The sequence below is a fragment of the Pleuronectes platessa genome, chromosome 7 (genome assembly GCF_947347685.1).
Source record: "Pleuronectes platessa chromosome 7, fPlePla1.1, whole genome shotgun sequence".
NCBI classification, from domain to species: Eukaryota; Metazoa; Chordata; class Actinopteri; order Pleuronectiformes; family Pleuronectidae; genus Pleuronectes; species Pleuronectes platessa.
The window spans coordinates 19048344-19065117 of record NC_070632.1 but is presented as its reverse complement, the minus strand read 5'-3'; the positions used below and the strand labels follow the sequence as shown (position 1 = coordinate 19065117).

Here is a 16774-nt window from a genome sequence, read left to right as displayed (position 1 = left end):
GGGTGTTCCAGGGATGGCTGAGGGAAAGCGTACTTGGCACAGATCCCTCCCTTCAGTATCGACTGCAGTTTACATTAGGCAGCACATTTTTTTTGTGTGTGTTGTGGTCAGGGGGATGAACGTGTCATAAGAAATAGCCGTAGTCTAGAGAGGGGGTAGTGGATGCAGGTTTAGCAATGCGATGAGGCCAGTGCACTTTGCGAGACTTGCGCTGCACAGAGCCTCCTCCGCGGAGCCCGCGACCTGTTGCCGCTGACAAGCCGGGGGAAAGGGAGAGGGAGCACGGGGAGCTCGCTCGGCAGGGACGGAGGGTACTTTGCCTTGGAGGGGTTTCGTCGCGGGGGGAAATCATGCAGTTTGCAATGTGGCTGCTTGGACTAACGTGTCATCTGTCAGCACTGGTCCGCGACACTCTGCAGTACCGACTGCATCCGAAACAAGGTAAGAGTTCTGCCCCGGTTCGTGTCGGAGGCGCCCGACACCGGTTCCCGGGGGGAGATGTGCGCGGCGGGGCTGTCAGCCTGCAGCCTGGTGTTAAATGACCGCTCTTGTGTTCTGCAGAAAGTTTCATCAAGCGGCTGTCATCGTATGAAATCATCACCCCGCTGCGGCTGAACGACTTCGGGGAGTCGTTCCCCCACGCGCTGCACTACCGGAGGAGACGCAGGAGTTTGGCTCCCGGCGACGACCTGTCGGCTCCGCGGGTTCTCTACCGGGTGGACGCGTTCGGGGAGCGCTTCCATCTCAACCTGACCGCGGACTCCGGCTTCATCGCGCCCTCGTACGCGGTCACCCACTTGGGCGCGCGACAGGGCAACGACACGGACGCCCGCGACCCGAGCGATATGCGCCACTGCTTTTTCAGCGGACACGTCAACGCCAAGAGCGAGTACCCCGCGGTGTTCAGCCTGTGCACTGGCCTTGTGAGTATCAAACCTCGTCTCAAACGTGTGGTTCTACACGGTGTGCATCTGTGCATGCGACCCCCCCCCCCCCCCCCCCCCCCCCCCCCGGTGCTGGTGCTCTCATGTCTCACTCGCGAGGAGGAGAGTGGACTCTGCGTCCTGCTACCTGTTGGGCTGATGCTGCTGTTGCTCGGTGCAGCCTGGGCATCAGTATGCTGCAGTCTTAAGTGAGTGGGACATCCATTCTGCTCAAGTGCTCTTGAGCAAGCGACACTGATCAGCTGCCACCGGGGTTGTGGTTCTGTGCTGGATCACTGGGGAGAGTTTTGATTGTGGAGTAATCAGTTAATAGGGCTATGCAATTTGGCAAAAAATTATATGAAGAAAAAAATTTTTTGCGGTAAATGTTACGTTATTAAAACTTTGGGCTTCAAATTGAAGGTTGTGGTTTTATAAATAGCAGCAAAACGTTTTACCAGTATGAGGTAGATCAATTAGTGTTAATTTATTTATTTGCACAATGCGCATTATATCAATACATATTGAACCGTTATTATATTGCTATTGATGAATATTATACATATTCATGTTTTTTTATATTGTTGTATTGGCAAATTCCAAACATTTGCTCCTCCAATCAGACACCTTGCTGCTTTTTATGTAAAATTGTACTTATCCTACTTTGGGGTTTGGGTTTCTGTTTGAAGATGTTACCTCTGTCAGGCTCTGACCACTTGTGATGGGAGCTGTTAGTTTTTGACTTAAAATCATCACATCAGCTGTCAACACAACAAGTAATCATCATTTGCAGCCTCCAGACGTGGTCATCAGTCTAAAGCAGCTGTTTGCCTTTGGATTGCTCTTTAGCACATCTTTAAGATCGTATGGGGCTTTAATGGAGTTATTGGGTAATAATGAGTTTACAGTCCTGTTATTTAATTGGCTGCCTCCGGTGCGAGACAATCTAATAAGTGGTGAAGGCAATGACTTCCTGGGTCACAGAAGGTCACTGGCCCAGGGGCAGGGGTTTGACCACAGTTGCGCCAGCTGGATTGTGGTGGTATCTGTGTGGTGGTGGTAATGATTGGGGGGGGGGCTGGCCACTGCAACACAGACAGGAGGTCCTGGAGTCTCCCTCCCTATCATAACATCTATCGGTGACATAATCCTTATTTTAGATAGGTGCACTGCGTACAGTACCAGGATAGCATGTGACAAAATAGGCGTCAGCTGCACTTTGAAGCTTTTAGAACTAGAACATTCACACTGCATGTGGTGATTGCACTTCTTTTGAAACATGATGTAATGATTAAAAATGATTCGGATTTATCTCTTAGTGGGGATAAACTCCTATTTAGTCTGGCATTTGAGAAAAGATACCTCCACAAGTGTTTAGTCGCGTTTGTGTAGCAATCAAAGACACGAGGTATGCTGGAATTATCAGGGTAATAAGCTTTTAATTAGCACACTGCTCATCTTTGATGTATGACTCGCTTATCCAAACTAGTTTGCAGCCTTTCTCAAGCAATCTTTGCCCATCACTCATTGAGAATGACAGGACAAAAGAGACAGCCCAGAGGCTATTGGGTCATAAATGTGTCGGTATCTGATCATTGGGCCTTAATGGCCAGGCACATTTTGTTGGGATGAGGTCATTTAGGAATAATTAAGCCCTAAAACAAAGGGATCATTCTGGAAAAAAGCAGGTTCCCCCTTCGTCCAGAGTCGCTCAAAGCCATCCCCGGGGGGGAATCTGGAGGGGGTAGTGTTTAGGGGCTTTTGGCCTTTTCAAAGTGAGCTATGATGGGCAGAAAAGGGGAGAAATGCCGTGTTAAGAGAACAGCTGCCAATGAAGCTACTGGGGGACTTAAGGATTGCTCACAGTGTGGGAAATGTTAGTTCCTGAACAAGCTCATTCTCTCAATCCACTGACATAATAGAGGATGTGTGTTGAGTCACTCTGTCTTGAGAAATGAGGCTGCCTTCATTACAGCACCAAGTGATGTACAGTACCTCTGTGCAAAGATCAGGCTCATGACGCCTTTATGTCCTATTTAACTGTAGAGATTGACTGCAGCTGTATGTTATACGTCCGCATGACTCAGCAGCAACTGCCGGATTTGAGTGTGTGGGATTTTATAAAACAGATGTGGGCCAGCGGTCATTTCATCCATATCATTAAGTGTGTCCTTGCCTCTAATAGAAGTTCTTCACTTGTGAAGTCCAGTTCAGAACCCACGACTGAACAGCAGCAATTGTGTCTGTTCAGATGTTTGCCAGATTTGCTGCTGAGCTAATGCTGGGAAACCCTGAAACTCTGCCCTCCTCCAAACAGAGCAGCTGTCTGTTCGGCCTTCAGTCAACACCACATGAAAACCTCAGAAAGATTCAGCCATAATTATCCAATTAAAGCTAACTGACCATAGATAGTGATTTACAAGATACAGGTAAACATCTACCAGTTGTTAGTCTGTATTAATCATCCATCATGTTTAGATTAGTTCAACAACAAGGCTGCAACATTCTCATGTTGGGTGAAAAAAGTGGTTTCATGCAGAAATTATTTGACAAATGTTTACAATTACACAACCCATTAAAGCAAAAAAGAATGTTTTCAGACCCAATATGGTTTAAAAGTCCTTAAATGGCCCCAAAAAGGGAATTTGAACTTCTTAAATTCCATGAGAGTTGGGCAATCCCATTCATCGACTGGTGTTTCGAAGATCAGTGATTAACTTTGAAGCTCAACACAGTATCTCGCTGTGTCTACATATAATATGGTTCATACGACAAGAGAAAATGTGTTATTGTAAGTGATTCATAATTAAGGTTATGCTCTTTAACACTGGATCACTCCTAACGTAATGTTGTGTGACCTAAAACAAGTTGAAAATATCTGTGAAATTTGAGCCACAAAATTAATTCTTTTCCTGAACCATTTTCCTCATTTATTCCAAAGATATGAACTTGCTTATTCAAAGTTCAGTAAAGCTTGACTTAGTACGCAGAACCCTGGAGAACTGAGAATACATAATTGTTGCCGTTGTCGTGAACGGACAGTTGTTTCGATCAACGTCATTGCTACTGCTGGTTGTCTGTTTAATCAAAATTTACCCAAATTCAACGTTCAACATTCCCTTAATAACACATTTACGAACTGTGAAGCTGATGAATTCTCGAGATATGCTCGGCACACACAGACGGACGTGTGGAATCTGCAGGTTGCTAATAGTAATATATGTGAACTGCTTCCCTAAATTTACACATTATGTCCTCAGATAAGATTAGGAAAATAGATTTGTGTTCAAGGGGCAATCTTTAAAACTATCTCTTTTATTTTTTCAGCAGTTTTAATTATTAGTTTTTTATTCTATTTCTTTCCTTTTAACTAAAGTGTATATCCAATACATTGGCACATCTTACTCTAAAATAAGCAGCAATGAACACATGGAACACTCAAGGCCTGTAGCACTTTCGAGGAAGCATGAGATATATGTGCAAGCCAACTAATCCTTCACTCTTTGAAAGGGGGGAAGACTCAAGGTGCAGTTTGTACATGTTTCCCTTATCCGATTTGTATGTTTTCCATTGCCAAATGTCCATCACTTGCGCGGAGGGTTGTGGAATAATGCTGCCGTAAAGATAACATTCCAGCGTTCAATATCCTGTTTAACTGTGCACATGAAATTACCATACAAACACCCTTGTTCCTCATGGCCAAGTGAGCTAAGTAGCTTTGTGAGGGACTGAGCTGCCAAATCAATATTAGCATTCCTCTGTCAGCAGCTCTGTCCATGTATGATGATGTCACTCCTCCCAGTGTCAGGCTGTAATGGGAAATGTGATTTTTCACAGTTATAAAAAGCGCTCTGAAATAAGAACTACTTCATAAAAGTATGACAAGGCTTACTGCACATTTGATGGCTCACCTGTTTGTCAATAAAGGTGTAAAAAGGCTTCAAATGTTCCACAATTGTCTTCTGGGGTTCAGTTTCAACAATGACTGACAGTGAACTGTTACAGGTATTCTCTGACCTTTGTCTGAGTCAGCATGTTCTTTTCATGTGCAGACGTCAAAAGACAGAGCTCGTTCAAAGGCATGGAAATAATGTGCTCAGTGGTGCTCAAGGGCAAAACAGAATGACTGCAATTACACCACAAGCTATTTAAATGAAACTATGCCCCCATCTGTAAACTAAACCTGCACATATACTGTACAGTCTGCACACACACACAAGTGCATGCCTTTCTCACATATCTAATCAATGATGTCTCTGTTTTTGCTCTAGATTGGAACTTTTACAACACAACACGGTGAATATTTCCTGGAACCTCTTTTAAATGCTGATGGGGAAGAATATGTCGAGGAAAACAACAAACCTCATCTGGTCTATCGACATGAGAGGAAGAGGAACATCTCGAGTACTGGCAACAACACAGAGCCCTGTGCTGCCTCAGGTAACAGACTACGACTGACTAACTATCCTGCCTATAACCGCTGTCTGTCTGACTTTCACCCGCAAACACCTCACTCCTGATGACCTGTGTTCACTTTCTCAGCCGGAGCAATAAACACTGCATAAAATGTAAATTACACTCAGTCACGATCTTTGGCTTGAAGGATTCCCAAAAGAGTTCAGCCTTGATAGAGGGGTGTTGCTCAAAACTCCTCAGCTTAATTAAACTCCAGCACTGCCTGATGTTATTACTCCACTTATGCTTGAACATTCAATCCTAAGGCTGAGAACTCATAGAGAAGAAACATTCACCTCTTAGGTCGCGGCTCTGATGAAAAGAAGTGGAGAGGTTTTCTGCTTGGGAGGCTGCTCGAGAGTTCCCCCAATATCATTTGAATTTTTATGGTGGAGGCCTTTGGGCGGTGGAGAGGCCCTCAAAAGAAAGCCGGGTGACCGAGTGGAGTTCACAGCGACGGAGGGGCCTTAGAGTTGTCCTTGCAGGGAGCTCCGTGGGCGGCCTTTGTTGTTGGATGCAATAAATCTTTTATGTACAGGCTGCTTGATTTGCTTGTTGTCTGAACCCGGCCATTGTCGCCTGGTGGTAACCATTGTGTGCGGCGGCGGTTTAAAGAACTTGGACTGACCTGATGGCACAGGCCAATACCCCCTTAATATGCTGTGTCCTTTCACTCACTCAGTCTGTGTGTGGTAGACAGAGGCTGAGAAATCTCGAGGGTCTCTCAGCCCCCCACTCTGAGGCACTTTTAAATATACTCTCCCCTAAGAAACGGATGAGTGTAGGCTTGCTGAATGACTCCTGACTTCTGAGGTGCCAGGGATATCCACTGCCATGGAATTATCTTTACGCTTTTGCCAGTTTTTGTTGAATTTCGACTTATCACTTCTTGAGATAGATCTAGACTTTTAACCTAAGCATGAACCAATAAACGATGCAGAACTTATTATTAGTCAGTGTACATCTACAAACAGTAGATTTCTATTCGATTCTGATTCAGAGGGCTACGATTCGATTATAAAACAATTATTGATGCGTCTGAATGCATCAAAGAATTTTATTTCTGTACATGATACATTTTTTATCACTTTTATGACCACTAGAGATGTGCTTCTTCGCTAGCATACATGATTTTGTTCTTTACAAAAGTATTTTAGAATGTTGCAGTTTTTGAAAAACTGCTGAATTCATATTTATATTCCTGGATAGGCTCGGCGTCGCTTCTTAAGCAACAATGAAGTATGGATTATGCTCTGTCTCTGCATCGATGCAGAGTCGTTCACGTCCACATCACGATGCATAGAAAAAAATTGTAATTCCCCCAACATATGTAGACGTGACACCTGTAGGACTTCAACAAAGAAGGGCCGCAGCTAAACAATGAGCAGAAGGATTAAAAGAACCAAGTGGGGTTTGCTTTAGGACTATGAGGTGTCCCAGGCTGTGGCTCTTCAGCCCTATCAGATAGGCCCCTCTCCAGATGCAATGATAAATTGGCTCTTTGAAGGCCTCACCGAGCCAAGACTAACAACCCTGTCTTGTCTTTTTATGGGAAGAAGTGCAGTACACGCTGCTACTAGCAGGTTAGATATAAACACTGGCATGGTGCGTATATGTCTACTTGCAAAACAGTTGCTGCTCCTGGTTATGTATTTGAACACTTGCCTCTAACGACTTATGGGTTAAATTCCTTGGGAAACTTAGTAGCTCTGTGTATCCCCACAGGACGTCCTTAGTGTGGAGGATCTCAGGACCACCAAGTAGAATCATTGTTAATCTAGGAATTAAGACCTGAATCTTTTATGGGCATCATATTTGGACTGCACACTTCAGTAAAGGTGAAAGGGCATTTTATATTGTGTGCCAACTCAAAGTGGCAATGCAACTGATTAAAATGTCTCAATGGCAGCTTATGAAGTGTCCCTTCCAGTAAGTCCTCTTTTTGAAGATCTGTAAAACATTATTTGGCAGAGTTAGTTATCTTATGGTCCTCTAGCTTTCTTTCTTTCTTTCACCGCTTTATTTTCATTATGGTCTGAAGAGGACTCGTCTTAAATCAAAATGGGGAGCTGGACTTTGAGTGCTGAGGGGTTTGGCAGTTTTGAGACTTTGAAGAGGTTCACAGGTTAAGAGGCCTTGTGGGTCCACACATCTGAAAATACTGAATAGGCACCAATGCTTCCAATCTGCTAGCTGGTCAGTCTCTCCCATCTGTAAATACTTTGTTGAAGGACTAAGTCATGCTGCAGTCATTTTTCAGAAATCCCCTATTTTCTTTGCTCTGCCCCAAAAGAAACCCTCTGTAGATACACGAAACAAGCTGTGTTTCAACCCGTTATCAACAAGATCTCAAGGAAACAAAATGTGCGTCGGCAGAAAGATACAGTGCCTCTTTTGGGATAAGCCTTTCCCTCAGATATGATGTTGTGTAGTAATGCCCGAGTTCACTACAGTCGGTGCCAAAACAACTGGGACTTCTGTATCCGAATGCAGTAAGAGTTTCCAAAGTTTGTACAGTGTCTGCAGACCATGGAAAGATGTGTTGAAAGGAGAGGAAGACCATGTTTCCACACGAAACAATTTAGCAGAGAATTTGTGTCAAATGTTGCACTTGTCTTTCCTGACATGTACAAATACTTGACTTTTTTGCACATTTGCCATCATGGCTATGAAGTGTCAGAGGCAGAAGTGCAATGATGAGGGCTTTTAAAGTGTGACCTTGATGGAAAATTATGTTTTGTTATTTCAGCAGTTATGAAAAGGCCATGTACCTGTCTTCAGCTGCTTTTTTTCATGTTGTGTGTGTTCATGCGCTGTCGACAAAGCACTGCACTATCACTCTATGTGCAGTTAAATAGATAACAGTTGTCTTTTTTTGTTTAAATGCACAAGTGTCAGACTAAGATTGCTAATCAGAGATACAACATTGCATCAAATAATCTGGATATCTTTATTAGGCCTCACTGACTGACATTGTGAGCAACTGTACAAGTCTATCTCCTCTGTCAGCCAACCTGGGTGGCTTCCCTGCTGTTTAGAATACCTCTGGAGTAGATAACTGTTGAGTGGGTGATTAATGTTTTAAAGTCGCAGAATGGCTTGTTTTGCCTGGTTTTGGCTTTTAAGAGCCTCTGGGGGAAGACGCTCAGCAAGCTCAATTCACAGCACAGCGCCGACCCTTAATGGCACATTCTGCATGGTATCTGTCTCCAAGCTTGCATGTGAATCTATGTGCCGTCCTTCAATAGAGATAACCACAACGATGAGGGTGGCTGCAGATAGGGGCAGATTCTTCTCTAATTCTTTTCCCTTTGCTTTCTAAAAATCCCCCTCCTAAAGACACGGGGGGGGGGGTATCTTTTTCTCACAGTTGTTGGCTGCAAGTCTCAAGCTGGGGGCGGTCATATTTTGTCTGAATTAGTAACAGTTTGTTGAATAAAGACAGTTTGACAGCAAACATTACCAGCTGAGAATCCAAACATCAATGTTCCTCTGTTGGCTCCATAGCGTTTCACACGATTCCTTGGTGGCTAACTGAGGGCAGCTCGGACAGCGAAGTGACTTCCTTTGATGTGGCAATACTTGGCACACATGGCATCTGTGCCCCCTGACCCTCAACACAATCATTGTATAGGATTCCCCCCTTGGTGCCCACTGTGTATACATGGTAGTTCAAATGCTAGCATCAGGTTTTTGGTCAATGGGTTCATTTACATGGAAAAATGCCCTCCCCCGCCTGGGGTTTGAACTAGCCGACTTGAATCACTGCCCGCTCTCCCTTTGCGCTTTCATGTATGTGAATGGAAGCACTTGTTGATTGTGACCTCACTTCCCTCTTTGTTTGGATTCACTCACTGGACGGGTGGATGTGACCTTGAGTTTTTCCCCTCCTAGAGGTGCGTGGTTGCTGGGTTTGCTGACTTGTTTGCTGGAACTCAGTTGGAACTATGAGTCTGTGCACATTAAGCTCTTTGTTCCCGTCTTAACTCTGACTCTTGACTGGGGGTCAGGAAAGGTGGCCAGCCAGGGTGAGATGAACTGATCAGTCAGACAACCTCTCTCACCTTTAGGCTCTGGCTTTACATGTTGTGGATCTTTCAAAAGGCTTAGGCTCATGCCCCCTGGACGGACTTAGCCCTCCTCCAACAGGAAGCACCTATTGTCACTTGTCAAAAAAGTTTGTTTTGGGCTTTTGTGTGCATGCACAGAGGTCGTGTGATTGTGAGGGTTTGTTTGGATCCATCAGGGCACCACGTCAGTTGACCAAGTGTCCCACAGAGTATTGGGAATTGCTGACTGAGCAATGTAGAGGAATGGAGAAAGGGGTTTCTTTCTTTGTGTGTTTAAATAAAATCCTGGCCTGCGCTGCATGTGCCTGTCGATCTTTCTCCAGAGCTTGGCAGTGGCCCCAGCCTTTTCTTGATCTCCCACTGCCCGCCTTTCTGCTTTTACACCTGCTTCTCTAAAGTAGGTTTATCCCCCACTGCCTTGCTATTGGCCTGGATACAAAAAGGACCAGCATTTCTTATGTCTTTTGATTGCTCTCCTGAATGGTCTCTGCATTTTTGTTGGAACACCAGGACGATGATATTAATACACCTGTCAGTGAGTTGGAATGGGATTTACTATGCACTGACTGCGGACTCTTCAGCCAAGATGTTTATAAGTGTTCCCTACAAGCATGGTTCTTTGTCTCATCATCGCCTCATATTTCATAACACTGCATGACAGATAGAGCAAGCGGCTAATAACATGGTCCATTGCACTCGTTGTCATCTTATTTTAAGATAACAGATATTCCGGACAGGGCTGAACAGGGCTGGGCAGCTATAGACAGTCTATAACTTTAGTAACCGCCATGTGTCTGCCCAGCCCGAGGCTTCAGCCCCATTGAACTCTATGTGTTGTCTCAGGAGGTCCCGTCACAAATTCCAGCTGTGGCTATTTTCTGCCACTGTCTACTGTCTGGGCATTCTTAACAGGTGGCGGCTGATTGGAATGGTTAGCGCAACTTGAGTGACAGCTGACTGACTGCGTGGTGGCATGGCTGACAGTCAGAGGTGAGAGTGGGTGACAGGTGAGCGACAATTTCCCATCGAGATGTACTGGGGAGAGGCAGTGGCCAGTTAAGCATCGGTGTCATCGCCTGCGGCTCTGGCTGTTAATCATCTAAGAGGCCAGACGTCACTCAAAACTGGAGACCTGCTTTGGCTACGTCAAGGCAAAGGTATTGTTGAAACCACTGTGTCGGGGTCTCAACTTGGTTTTTGGTTTGATTGAAAATACAGGAGATGGATGAGCAATACTAATTACTCTGTTGAATCTACCAAGCTTGCTGTGTTATTTAGACTTCACCGAATAAGGTGCTAGACATATTGAGATGAGCGTGCAAAAATGGCAAATGTCAACACTGCAAAATCCTTTGAGAACTCCAATCGAACTTTATAATGAGAACAGAATTTACCTGCGCATACCTGTCTACATAATGTGACAAATACTAATTCCTTATTTTGAGAATGTCCCTATTCAGATTAAGATCATCAGGAAATGCTGTTTACATTTCCTATTCAGATTGTTGTCTTTTTGGTTTAATATTAAAATATTGGTCTCCATCTAAATGTGTCTAACATCTATTTACAGTTGGTCTTCAGGATGATTGTCCAATATCATGCACAGATTTTTAAACAATTTCTGCTTTTCAAACAGCAATCTTAAAGGTTTGTGCAGCCTTGATCAAGGTTGGTGAGGGGACAACTTTCTCCAAAGCAGAAAGTGAGAGGCGTCTTAGTTTGATCCTGACTAAAGAAAACACTCCAGGCCCCTGACCATCGTCATGAGTCCAGATCCATTAGCCGTGTTTTGTCTCCTCGAAGGGGGTCTGCTACTCCAAACACATTCTTCAGCTGACGGCCATGCTGTCTTTAGCATGTCTCTGAACTGAAAATAACAACTGAACTCTGTGAGCACTGTAAGTGTACAAAGCCCTTCGTCTTCCAATGAGGTCAAAAGCCATGTCACTTCACTTTTAAAAGCCTTCTTCAGCAGCAACAATTAGCTGCCTGCGCTTCTCTCTGTCTAGCCACAGAATTGCACTTAATTGTGCCTCTGTCTGCTGGAGTGTCAACATCATCCCACTCGAGTTGTACTGTCAGTAAAACTGCAGCAAGCCATGTCTGACCTCATGTAGAACCAAGACCCTACCTATACTCACCCTAAGGTATACTGTCTATTTAACTGGCACCCGGGGAAATGGGATGCTTTAACTCTCAGCAGGCCATTGTAAAAGAATGTTAATTAGTTCAACAATGAAATGTGTGTTCCCCACTGTTGAGCTCTTGGCATTGATACTTCTGACAGAGAACTGAACGAGAGTTAAAGAGCAGCTCTTTCATCAAGGCTGGACAGTCTTCGTGTACATGAATGGCCTCAAACATGAAGTGCATGCGCAAACATCAAAATGCTTACATACTTTAATGTTTATGAATGAATTTGGATAACGCTCAAGTGTAAACATGTATGCGCATTCAAACTAAATTTCAGTCTTGATTGCCTGATGCACCGCCTGAGATGTGCGATCAAACATGTTATTGAATGACTAGATTAACACTGTTTATAATATTCATTGTGTGTGATAATTCTTTGGCACAATGATAAAAAGGCTTTTGAGAGTTCATAAATCAAATAGGCGCTGGAGCAGAAAAGTGAGTGTGGTGGGTTGGTCTGTTTTAGCTATGTGAATTCTGCAGCCAACTTCTAACACTCATGCCGTGCGGGGCTGCCTTAATGAAGAACTGTTGAAGTTTAGTTTTATGGTCTTGTGTTGATGACATTTTTTGTCGGTGTAAAAATACACGTGTCACATTTTGATGCTTGGGTAATATTGGTCCCAGAGATTTAGATGTGTCAGTGATGCTGATTTGGTGCCAAGAGGAATGATGTCATGTCTCTGTGTGTCGGGCGGTTCAGGGCAGTCACCCCTGTCTTCTCATGGTGTAAGTAGCAGCTCACTACCTAGTGAGAGGGGGATTTGAACCTAAGGCGATTTGGGAAAGGTTGTGTGTGGCTAATCTGCACTGATTCAAAGGCTATTATAACAGAGACCACATTTTAACCTCCTCCTCATTTTCATTTATTTTTTCATCTCACACTCACTTGCTCTAAAATTGAACAGCAATTTCTGGGGATGTACGTACATACTCTACTGTTCTTTGATAATCCCTTTGATGTCGGACTGTCTGCAGTGATGAGTCTGTTTAAAGGGGTTTAGCAGAGTGGGTTTGGCTTTGCAGAGATTTTTCCTGGAAAATACAAAGCTCCGTTCTGGCCCAGCCGCCTGGGCAGTGTGCACGGGCACAGACAGGCTTGGCGCTGGCTTGGATGTTGGCGCTGGCATGGGGCTGGGCCTCATGGCGTCAAGAGTTGTGTGCCATTGTGCCAGGGAGTCACGCTCCGCCTTGTGTCCCCACTGGGGGCATCGCTTGAATAATCTCGGGAGTGCTCAACGGGTTGTCCTTCTTTTTTTTGCTTCGCTCTGACCTAACACTTCCACACAATCTCTCTCTGTCTGGCTGTCTGGAAAGATTGAGTGTTTAGAAGACAAAGGAACTCTTCTCTATAATCGGGTTATCCAAAGCTGAGGAGGTTGTTTAGGATGACGAACTCCAAACAATGCTTAGCTTATAAACGCTCTCGGTCATTTAATTACTGAAAGTTATTTGATGTTTAATTTATATTACTATTTTCTCTTGATTGCAGATTCTTGTAAGACTTTTATAAGGTAACAGAGTAGACAAAAGGTATATGTGAACTAGAATGGCGCTCAGTAGACCTTATGCCTCCAACAAGCCCAACACACTCATAAATATCAGTTGTCCATTCTCCATCACCTTACTTAACTTCTCCAAGCAACCCCTTCTTAAATATGGTTGCACAGTGCAAATCTGGCTGTACTTAGTCCTCAAATGTCCAGTTTAACCACAAAAAGCTGTGGATATCATTCAAGTGCTATATTATTATTAATTTCATATTAAGACCATACTTGCTTGTCAATTGCAGACAGACCTTGCAGACATCTGTACCCCAACACCATGGCCATTTAATCATTAGGTTCTATTCACCCTCTCCTGCTCAAGTTCTGTCTCTTTTTCCAAACTCTGTCAGATGAAACATCCACGTTGCCTAACATCATGTTCGTGTAATTTAGCTTGCATCAGACTTCCACTTTGGAGATTCCTTTTTTCTCCCCAATAAAACATGCTCTTCACAGTTGTCTAGTCTCTGCTTCTGCTTCTGTCTCCCTCTTTCAACTGCACTCATTCATGGTGAAAGAATGTATAATAATAGCCAGCTCGACACGTGCAGTTCAGCTGAGGGAATTCCAGTTGAGTATGAACATTTTATGGCTGTGATTTCTTTTTTTCCCTCTAAGGCTGTTGCTTAAGGCATTCACTTTGAGTCTGTAAAATGTGTTATTTCAATCTGTTTGTTCAATACTTTAGATCTATTTATATTTCGGTGTAGCTTTCTACATTTCGGCCAATTTTCAGATAACGTTATGACCCGGGTCACAAAGTGGGTTCATTGAGTTTCTCTGTTTGTATGGATTGCACTCAGGCAGCAGGGAGTGCAGATATCATGACCTCCCTCTTTCCAGCCTGCCTGTGTTGTACCAATTGGAAATCTGCAATGCTAAAACCTTCGACCCTTAACTGCAGATGCAATGCCCCCTCTCATGATTTATTATATAAAGTGGAATCCAGTGTGGTGAAATGTTATGTTTTTTTTGGTCAATTCAGGCATGCTGGTGCAGTGGTTAGGAATGTCGCTGTACAGCGTCACAGGTACCTAGGCTTCCTCCCTCCGTCAAAAGACAAGCACGTTACAGTTAGGTTAGATATAGACTGTGAATGTGAGAGTTGGTTGTCTCTTTATCGCTGGACTCACATGTGTACATGCATTGGAGGCATCATTGTGTTCTCAAACTGCATTGCGGGTCCATCATGTTTGTGTAGTGCGGATATTGTAGAAGTTGACCAGACGTGAACCTGGTGTGTGTCAGCTGACATTCTTCATTTGGTTGTGGATTTTATTTTCTGCTTACTTTTCCCACGGTCAAGCGACAAGGTAAGTGCGTATATGTCAGATCTATGATGGGCTGGCAACCTCTCGTCAGCTGGCTCCAGCCCCTAGTGACTGAATTGATGGATGGATCCTCCAATTCAGGCATGGTCCTAAATTGTAAATGCTGGTGAATCAGTTGCAAATTTCAATCCAACTCCAAACTGATTTTTTTTTCTTCTTTTCCTGAAACAGAGAACACACAGGGGCCAGTCTCGTTTGAGAGCAGAGGGAATATGGGAGAGGAGCTGGACTCTCTCAGAGTGACAATAGAAGAGCAGCACTTGAATGAAAACAACTCCAGCGGCGCACACCCCAGATCCCCACGAAGACACAAGCGTTTCCTCTCCTATCCCCGCTACGTTGAGCTGATGGTGACAGCAGATGCCAAAATGGTCCGTCATCATGGGCGCAACCTAGAGCACTACATCCTAACAATCATGTCAGTAGTAAGTAAAATAAAAATTATTATTTTGTCTTTGGTCCATGGTCCCAGCTGCTGTGAATAGTCAACAGACTGGTAACTTTAATTGGACCTTCTCTTGATGGAAGATAATAATCCCTGAGTCTATCATTTTAAATACAGATCTCAATGCATAAAAAGTTATATTAAGCTTTATTATATTGGTTTTAACATTATCTAAAAGATGATACCTCAAAACTTAGACCAAATGAACCAAAACTTTATTTGTAGAAACAAGTGAGGTAGGAATAGTGTCATTTAACACAGCCACAAACAGAATCATGTAGTCCAGGTCACTGTGTTAATAGCAGTGGATTTTAGTGCTGGATAATTAGTTTTGAAACCCTGGTATGACCTTAGAGTACCATTTCATCAGCCTAAGTGGCCCAGTCAATTGTAAAATCCTGACTCAGCAGTTTGAGCTCTTTATGAGTCCCAGCTCTGTCTGGGAGTGCTGACTGTCAATCAATCCAGTGATTGACTATGGTTGACTTTCTCTGTATGTATTAGATTAGCTGTGTTGGTGGATGAGTGTGCCAAAGCTGAACAGGTTATTAGATTTACTTAACTGTGTGTACTCTCTGCCTGAACCCTGTACAAAACTCATTAACTTATAAAGGAGTAATGATTGTCAGTGGACTGTTATCCTTAAGGGGAGGCTGATAGTGAACAGTCGGTGTTAAAAAAAACAATGTGCAGGTCAGTTCTATTGCTAGGTTGCCAAATTCAAAACATTAGGTCTGTCATGCACATGTCTGCAGACCAGTGGTGCCGGTGGACCACATTTTTCCCATCCAGTTAACATTGACTGTCAATCACTTAATTTTACCATATCAAACATAATTTGAGAATTTTAAGCAGAATAGAGAAATGTACCAAGTTTGATCCATTGGGTTTGATCTAAAGTAAGTTGTTTACGCAGATGAAGGGAAGTTAGAGACTGATCAGCTGCACCATTTAAACCAGTCCCTGAAGTTAAATAAAACCTTGAGCTTTTGGCTAGCTGGCTGTGTGGGATACTGAGGTGATGGCCTATTGCAGGCTGCAGTCCCTCTTCACGTCAGTCTTTTGCTCTGATCATACAACAACACACACTGGGAGTCAGTGTACAAAGGACGGTCCTGCGTCACAGTTGGACTAAGAGCGAGCAAAGACAGATCCCTTTGCCCACTCTGGACAGGCCTGGGCCACGTTTGCCTCCCCCCAGGCTAAGACAAGCTAAATGTTTATAATGGACTAATGAGTTCCTGTCAGGGGGCCGCACACGGCCTCAGGAGACCGCTGGCTGACCGTGACAGGGGTGCACGAGAAAAGCAGCAGGAGGAGCAGAGCAACTGCAGAGAGAATGTTTTGCTGTCCTCACAGAGGCCCCTGAACCTCAGTATTGCTGAAGTTTCACATTTGTTGCTGGGTCCAGATTTTAGTTTATAGTTCCTTTGCTAAGGTCTGTGGAGGGATTGTAATTGGTTTTAATACCCTGTTGATTAAACTTACCCCTGAAGCAGACTTTTTCTCCTTTCGACTTCAATGCACTGTTGCTGTTTTGATCAAACCCCATGGAGCTTAACCATAAAAGCCCTCGCTGTTTCTCTGCTCTGGTTGAGGTTGGTGCAGGTTTGCATTTTTTGTCTGTGTTTTGTCTTTGTTACAGGTAGCAGCAGTGTACAGGGATCCCAGCGTAGGAAACCTAATCAACATCATGATTGTCAAGCTCGTCCTTGTTCACAATGAACAGGTGAGTGCAGGACATTGAATGCTGCCTGTATCCAGGTCTCAAAGATGTGTAACGTCAGTGCAGGTGTCCCTGCCCTGGCCT

At 44.0% G+C, this 16774-nt stretch overlaps 1 protein-coding gene across 1 annotated transcript in view; it reads left to right on the top strand.

Annotated features, from left to right (window-relative positions):
• The first annotated feature begins 350 nt into the window (after window positions 1-350).
• The window catches only part of LOC128443942 (A disintegrin and metalloproteinase with thrombospondin motifs 20), an 88076-nt gene continuing 71652 nt past the window's right edge, over window positions 351-16774 (top strand). The window contains exons 1-5 of the mRNA XM_053426177.1: window positions 351-441; window positions 562-923; window positions 5195-5363; window positions 14691-14944; window positions 16610-16693. Coding sequence (XP_053282152.1) covers window positions 351-441; window positions 562-923; window positions 5195-5363; window positions 14691-14944; window positions 16610-16693 — 960 coding nt within the window. The remainder of the gene's footprint in view (window positions 442-561; window positions 924-5194; window positions 5364-14690; window positions 14945-16609; window positions 16694-16774) is intronic.